The sequence below is a fragment of the Vanessa cardui genome, chromosome 6 (genome assembly GCF_905220365.1).
Source record: "Vanessa cardui chromosome 6, ilVanCard2.1, whole genome shotgun sequence".
Lineage (NCBI taxonomy): Eukaryota > Metazoa > Arthropoda > Insecta > Lepidoptera > Nymphalidae > Vanessa > Vanessa cardui.
Window position 1 is genome coordinate 4,552,614 of NC_061128.1, and position 7,568 is coordinate 4,560,181.

The 7,568-nt window shown below is 27.2% G+C and overlaps 2 protein-coding genes across 2 annotated transcripts; one reads left to right on the top strand and one right to left on the bottom strand.

Annotated features, from left to right (window-relative positions):
* Positions 1 to 829: 829 nt before the first annotated feature.
* Positions 830 to 1,645, top strand: LOC124530353 (protein FAM32A). Its single transcript, XM_047104499.1, has 2 exons — positions 830 to 1,194; positions 1,485 to 1,645. The coding sequence occupies exons 1-2, from the start codon at positions 985 to 987 to the stop codon at positions 1,605 to 1,607; spliced, it is 333 nt and encodes a 110-aa protein (XP_046960455.1). The 5' UTR covers positions 830 to 984; the 3' UTR covers positions 1,608 to 1,645.
* An 801-nt stretch (positions 1,646 to 2,446) lies between these two features.
* On the bottom strand, positions 2,447 to 6,956 carry LOC124530447. Its single transcript, XM_047104619.1, has 9 exons — positions 6,780 to 6,956; positions 6,595 to 6,709; positions 6,026 to 6,260; positions 5,674 to 5,890; positions 5,343 to 5,536; positions 4,721 to 4,881; positions 4,306 to 4,410; positions 3,711 to 4,184; positions 2,447 to 3,266 (listed from the first exon to the last, which is right to left on the bottom strand). Exons 1-9 carry the CDS (start codon positions 6,835 to 6,837, stop codon positions 2,981 to 2,983), a joined length of 1,845 nt encoding a protein of 614 aa, XP_046960575.1. The 5' UTR covers positions 6,838 to 6,956; the 3' UTR covers positions 2,447 to 2,980.
* Positions 6,957 to 7,568: the final 612 nt, after the last annotated feature.

The following is a 7,568-nucleotide window of genomic DNA, read 5'->3' on the forward strand; positions in this document are numbered from 1 at the left end:
AACATATATTATAAAAATATTATGGTGGCAGGAAATAACATAAATAACGTTTATATCACGTGTAACTTATTTTATTTTGTAAAGTAAAGTATAGTAAAAAGTAAGGTGCCCATTCATAATTAAATTTATTACTATTAGCAGTGACCGAGTGGCCGTCGAGAACTATTCCCAAAACTTATCACAATAAAGTAACCATTACTGGGTACTATCTACTAATATCTTGAAAAGATACACATTAATAAAAATAATTACTAAATTTAACAATAAAAAAAAAATTATCAATTAATTTCTATAGAAACATATTATGTTAATCGTATTCTCATTTTATTGCTTAATTACAATCATTAAGTTCGATCAGAAATTATAATTTTATATACTTTTTATGTATTTAATTTAATAGTGTAGTAGTGATAAAATTTAAAGGGGTAAATGTAGACAAAGACGTAAATACAAAAAATAACATATTATCCAACTTTAATTAGATTAAATTAATTAAGTTAATTATTAATTTCACAGTTAAATCATTCATCTGGTTTTGTGGGACTTTGTAATAACACGTCATACTGTAAACATTAAAGATTTAAAACTTAAATCAAATAAAAATTATCAAATAGCTTAAACCCGCCATCTTATTTTTCATACTTTTAATATTAATGAAATTTATTTTTCAATTCCTTTTTCAATTTATTTAGAAAATGTAAAATTGTTTAAGAAGTAATTATACAGTTTATTTTTTATCTGTAGTAGTACTAACTACGCTGTTTAAGCTATTATAGTATTAGTTATCTGTTACTTTGTAATGGTGAAAGAGAAAAACTGACAAGTAAAAACAACAAACAACTTTACAATTTTCGTTCCTTATTTCTATACAATTCAAATAAATGTCGTAAGCGCAACGTTAAAAAGTAGAATATTACGAAATACTAAAGGAAGATCATTTAAAAACAATTTAGCATTGTATCGGAGTTACAATACTAACTTAAAATGGTTGATGAAGATGAATACGCTTGTGTGAACAAGGCTCAGCTACGTATTAAAGATACTTCTGGAATAAAAAAGAAAAAGAAGAAAAAATCAAATAAAGAAACCGAAAAAGCCATAGAAAATGAGGTTAAACAACAAATTAAACAACATGTGAATACAGATACTCGGACCAAAGCAGAATTAGCATTCCAGAAAATGCAAGAAAAAATGGTGAGAATAAATTTTGTTATGAAATATTTATGCCTTGTTTTGTTATTGAAATATATGTTATGAAATATTTCAAAGCAAATGTAATTGATGTTTAAATTTATTGAATTAATGCAACTGTTGCATTTCATAATATGTGATTTGGTCTTGTATTCTTTTTATGTACTATGTCACCTGCCATAAATAATAGTAAATTATCAAAACTAAAACTTAATTTGCACATAAAAATACAGTGTTTAAACTTTTTGAAGTTCAGTTCATATACTATAGACCTTATTTTAACTATTTTTTAGCAAAAGCAAAGAATTCTCCAAAAAGCAGAAATGACACACAAGCAAAGAGTAGAGAAGTTTAACCAACATCTGGACAGTTTGACAGAACACTTTGATATTCCAAAAGTATCATGGACCAAATAAAACATGCATTGTTGTTTGTTTATCATATATATTATATATATATATATATATATATATATTTATCATTATTATATTGTCTCTGTATGGAAAGAAAATAAAATATATATTAGATTTATGATTTTTCTTTATTTCATTTGTATTTTCTAATAAAAATATGTATAAAATAAGAACTTAATTATTGGACGGATTGACATTCACAGGTCGTTAAAATTGATCACAAAAATTAAAAACTATCAATTGTCTTCACAAGTAATATGTTATAAGGCACATTTAGCAGTACAATCTAATAAGAGATTCCCATTTGGAAATAATTACTTAATAACTATCTTACTACTATGAAAATATTTTATTAATTGCAAAAATATACAGCAGAATACATAAGTACATATGATGTTGAGGTAAGATATAATGTGGTAAATATCATAAAGATATTTGCTTCTTGTGAGAATTCAGCTATGTGTTAGTTTTTTTTTTTAATTCATAAAACTATGAATAATATTTAAGTTGTAGAGAATTATGTTATTACAATTTTTTTACAGACAAAACAATTAAATCAGACTTAAAGTAAATATAATAAAATATAAATGCAGCTGTTTTACACATTACACAATATTTTTCTTTGACAAATGAAATATACCCTAATCTTAAGGTGGACTCATATTATAATATTAAAAACCATGATATAGGTGCACCAAATTATGCAGTAATGCATAAATAAATACTGATCAGTTAAATGATTACTTGCATACTATGATTGATAAAAATATTTTGATATCAACAGGATCTATGTTACACATATATAATCATCAGCTTGCTTTTTTATTTATTTGGTACTTACATTTAATTTGTTAAGTGAGTATGTCTAATTAAGTAAATTGTTAAATGCAGTAGCTAAAATATTTAAAAAGATAGCTTGCCTGTCCTAATTTCGAAGGGGTTTAATTCTGACATATTTTTTGACCAATGAGATTCAATGCATCAAGCATTAGCATATTTCTAAATTGTAAGCAATATTTATCCACACATAACATTTTAATAAGAATAATAATTTTGATACTTTATGATAATGACACTAAACAGAAATAGTCCTTATTTTCTCTTTTCTAAATTTCTGTAGTCATTATCTCCGACTATCTCGTAATACATGCAATATAGAACACGTAATTTTGAACTATGATCATAAGGAAGTTTCGTATCAATACAATTAGTAATTATCTAAACTTCAAAAAAAGAAAAAATAACAAATTTCTTTACTATGTTAAACTCTATGTCGGAATCATGATATTAATTGAACAGTCTGATATATATATTATTGAAAATTATAATTATTGTGTAATGTGTTGACTACAATAAATACATGTCAAATATTAAGACTATTTCAATAAGAAAATTAAAGCTGCTATTAGAAGTGGGACAAATATTTCTAAAGTTGACCCAGAATTATTCCTCCAAAATGAGTAACTGAAGGAGAAAATTTTGACATGATTTTCCTTATTTGACCAAGGGTCACTACCATCATCAAAACGCATAGGACATTGATCCCTTTCTCTTTCATACTCCTCCATTTCAATTGCGACTGCAGCGCCTTCTGTATAGTTCCACGAGGTCACATCCTGTTTTAAATCACAGTACGGACCCAAAGCTTGAGACATAAGAACCCTGTGAAATAATAAGATTGAACTTTATCATAAAATATTGAACAATACATATACATTTTCGTCATTTTATAAAAACTAGCACTAGTATTTGACCATTTTGCGTATGAGTATTTTTCGAAAAGTTGGATTTTATTGGAAGGTCCGAAATTTAGTACGTTTCTCCGATAAGAAATATGTTCATGGCTTGCACTAGTTGAATCTAGGATGAAGAATTTATGGACAGTATATATTTTTTTAAATTTACTACAAAATTAAAAAAATTTTTTAGATAATTTTTTTTTATTTTATGGTTTAATTATAACTACCGATTTTGGTCTCTAATTAACTATGCACATACAATTTTTACTAAGAAAATCAATAAATTTATTTTTACTTCGATTTCATAATACGTCAAAACCAAATTTTTGATGTTTTTTTATAATAATGCAAAATGAAAATCACTTACCGGTTTAAATCAGCTCTCTGATACACCCAACACCTATACTTTGAGAAAGGATCTAACTCATCATATGTGATGAGATAAGATTTCAAATTCTCTTTCCAATATCCTATACAATTCATTTTATAATCAGGATCACTGTAAATATCCACGGGTCTACCTAAATAGTCTACAGATAGACAATAATTTTCCTTTATTTGAATAGTCTTTTGTTCTGTATCGCAAACTGAAAAGTCACTTAAATTCAGCTTGCAGTACAAGTTTGGCCGAGGGCTCAGAGTTACACCACCTAAAATTCTTGTTTCGAACCTGACGTCACCCCTTTGTGTAAAATTAAATTTACCCGCTACTGGGCAACGTATAGGTGTGGGTACTTTCTTTAGGAAAATATCATACCGCCATTGCTGCGTGTTTTTAAATTGCACCCATGAGCATACTGTGTGGAAGTTACTTTGTATCATAGCTAAACCTTTACGATATCTGAAACAAACATGTATATGCACATTTACAATTACTCATCACTTAAACAAAGGTACGTCAATTTACACCAAAATAAACATTATTATTTAATATTAGAATTTTAAAACTAAAATAATCTAACCTGATTACGTTGTGATGTTGTGGTACAAAATCGAAACAGACATAATCCTTCTGACAACCATCAACAGTAAGTCGAGCCATCATTACACGGCTATCACGCTGTTCCCTGGAAGAAATTTGTAATGTTATTTATGATCGTTAAATTAATGCGCTAATACTATAACAATTTGTGGGGTTAGAACATTTACAACCCTACATCTTAACCAAATATTCTTGGTTTACCCATTAACTTGTGTTAATAATTTATATCGTGTTCGGCGGTGAAGAAAACATCGCGAGAAAATCTACGCGTATTCTATAAACATGTGTCGAGAAAATGTGCATGTATTCTATAAAATGGAAAAAAGGCCTTAGCTCAGCAGGGAAAGAGGGGATTATATGTACCTTTTATATCAAGTTTTATAGCAAATATTTACCTGCAAACATAAATAGTACGCCTAGATCTGCTCTCATCTGGATAATAAGTTTCAATGATATGTGTCTCATTAATAAAAACATCAGCATCAATATTAGCAGTGTTAATCCAATCGCCAGAAAAGTTTTGTGGTAAACGACATCCTGGTTCTACTACCTCTGCCTAAATTGTAAAAAAGAAAAAACTATTTTAATATTATTGTAAATTAAACATGTTTTTTATTTATAAAACAGTATAAGCCTTTATTAGTGTAGTATATGTAAACATAATTTTAAATATTTTCTGTAAATAAAATATCTGTTTTACAACTTCCTAAATAATTTTTCTTGCAAATTAAAGTGCACATAGCCTTTGATAAAATTATATTACCTAAAATGTACCCGTAATGGTAAAGAATAACAAACTATTCTATGTTAAATTTAAAAAACACATTAATATATAGTACTCCTTATCATTATAATAAGTACCTTATGAATGGGTCAGTAGTCAAAGTAAAGTGCATAATGTTTTAAATTAATCGGGAATTATTTTATTAATTATCATTTATAGTGTGAAATTGACTAGATACTAACTACTACTAAATACTACACTTAATATAAAAAACTGCTTTCTAGTTTACCAACCTTCACAGGAGTAATTCTGTATCTCTCTGGAGATTTTTCAACAGTCTTTAATGTATTGCACTGTGGTGTGATTGATGCACCAATATATAAATCATCATCTCTGTTCTTCAGGAAGCAACGGTATCTTTCATCTTTACGAGACTCCTTTGTGTTTGCAACGGCAAAGAAATGATTTTTATCAACAAACCAATGACCTTAAATAAAATATACAAATTATAAATGTAATTATGTACATTTTTTTATAATAATATATATAAATAGTATTCAAAAATATATTCAATTACTTAAATGTACAGATACATTAATAGTCAATAATAAATTTATTTTTTACCTAAACAGCTATATTCAACGACACCATCAAAGGTACCAGACATTCCAGGACACTTCCTATATGTAATATTAAACTTCTGATTAGTAATTAAGAACTGTGTTCCAGCTGTTTGACATGATTTGATCTGAGCGTCTGGATGCTTGCATTCTCCAGTGAACCTGAAACGGTTTTGATAAGCAAACTGCCAGACACCTTCAAGTGATGATCTACAATTGACCTGAAATAACATATTAATAAAATTAATAAACAATATATTTTTTTTTAATTTATGGTATATTTACGTTTAAAATAGAATTTCTATAGAAAGCATAATGACATGATATTTATATACATGAAACAAAGATAAACTTACTGGAACAGAATTCTCCGAGAATAATGTAGTTAAAGACTGATCAGGATTAAGGCCTTTGCACACTCTTTCAACCGTTGGTTCCTCGTCTTGTCCAACATCCACACATGGTGTTTCAATTTTCTCCAATACATTTACTGTTCGAACTATGAGTTTCACACAATAGTAGCACTTGGTATAACGGAACACCATTGTATAGTTAACATGGTAATCAGCCTTAATGTTCACACACACACCTCTAAAATACAAACATGATTTTTGTCATACACGATTGAGTTCTAAATATTACAGTATTAAATATTCAAAAATGATGTGTCAAATTCTTCCTAATAAGAAAACATTTAAAAAGAAGTAAGAAAAATCATATAGGAATATTTGTATCAATTGAATTGGTGATCAAATTAAAAACTACTCAAATAAGATAGTAATTATAATATGTTTTAGGCGGTTTTTTTCCACAAGCAAAATAGAAGATAGTATGATTGGGTGAATTTAAATTAGAAATAATAATATGGACCTATACCATACTACTGTATAATATATAAAGTATGTAATTAATACAAAAAGTTTACCTTCCTGTCATCTCACTTGCATTAATATCAGTGATGGTCTGTTTTCCATTCTCAAAAGAAAACCATGTGTTCCTTAAAACTACAGGAATAGAGCATTCAGCTGATATTGAAGATACTGCAAAACAAAATGTTTTAAATTGGGCGTTTCCAACTCGTTTTTTTTTTAATATATAAATAAGACTTACTTGTGCAGGAAACTACAAATAATAAAATAAACATTTGTATATGTGGTATTGAGGCCATGATACTTTGTTATTACATTTATTAAAACATCTAAAAAAATAACTTAAATATCAAAATACCAGTAACTCAAACCGTCAATTAAAGTGACAGACGGACAAAGTTGTAGTTGTATTGTATCATAGACAAACAATAGCGACTCTACATAAACCCATAGATGATAGTTCTGTATAGTTAGCAGATAAATTTAACAATTATTATTTTTTATTGTTGTTATATTTAGGGAATTATTTACGCAATTTAATACAACTATCATTATAATTTATGACATTATATTCTGTTAATAAAAAGATGGAAATAGTTTCAATGTATAGTTAGCAGAAAATTATTGGAAATTTAGTGTTTTTCGCCCAAATTGACGGGAAATCATTTGGGAAAGGCGTGTCCAAGGTTAAAATAATTTGCGTTATTTCGCAAATTTTATCACAAAAATGCGTTAATTAAGTCGATAATTTTTTCTGACCCGAGAGAGTGTGGCATTGGCATTAAATTGCGTACATAATTCCCAAAATATAACAACAATAAAAAATAATAATTGTTAAATTTATCTGCTAACTATACAGAACTATGGATTCTGGATATATAAAATTAAGTACTCTACGACATATAATTGAAACTGATGAAATAAACAATAAAAATTGATACATCGATTAATAGATTCATTTACATATATTTTTTATATGAATAAATATATTTTTAGCACATTTTATTAACATAAGAATTAACAACATTAA

Bases quoted from the DNA above. Each gene is read 5' to 3' on its own strand.
- LOC124530353 (XM_047104499.1), top strand. From the start codon at position 985: ATGGTTGATGAAGATGAATACGCTTGTGTGAACAAGGCTCAGCTACGT. The intron at 1,195-1,484 runs GTGAGAATAAAT...ACTATTTTTTAG, and splicing joins AGAAAATGCAAGAAAAAATG to CAAAAGCAAAGAATTCTCCA.
- LOC124530447 (XM_047104619.1), bottom strand. From the start codon at position 6,837: ATGGCCTCAATACCACATATACAAATGTTTATTTTATTATTTGTAGTT. The intron at 4,882-5,342 runs GTTGGTAAACTA...TTTACAATTTAG, and splicing joins ACAGAATTACTCCTGTGAAG to GCAGAGGTAGTAGAACCAGG. The intron at 4,185-4,305 runs GTTAGATTATTT...TGTTTGTTTCAG, and splicing joins CAACATCACAACGTAATCAG to ATATCGTAAAGGTTTAGCTA.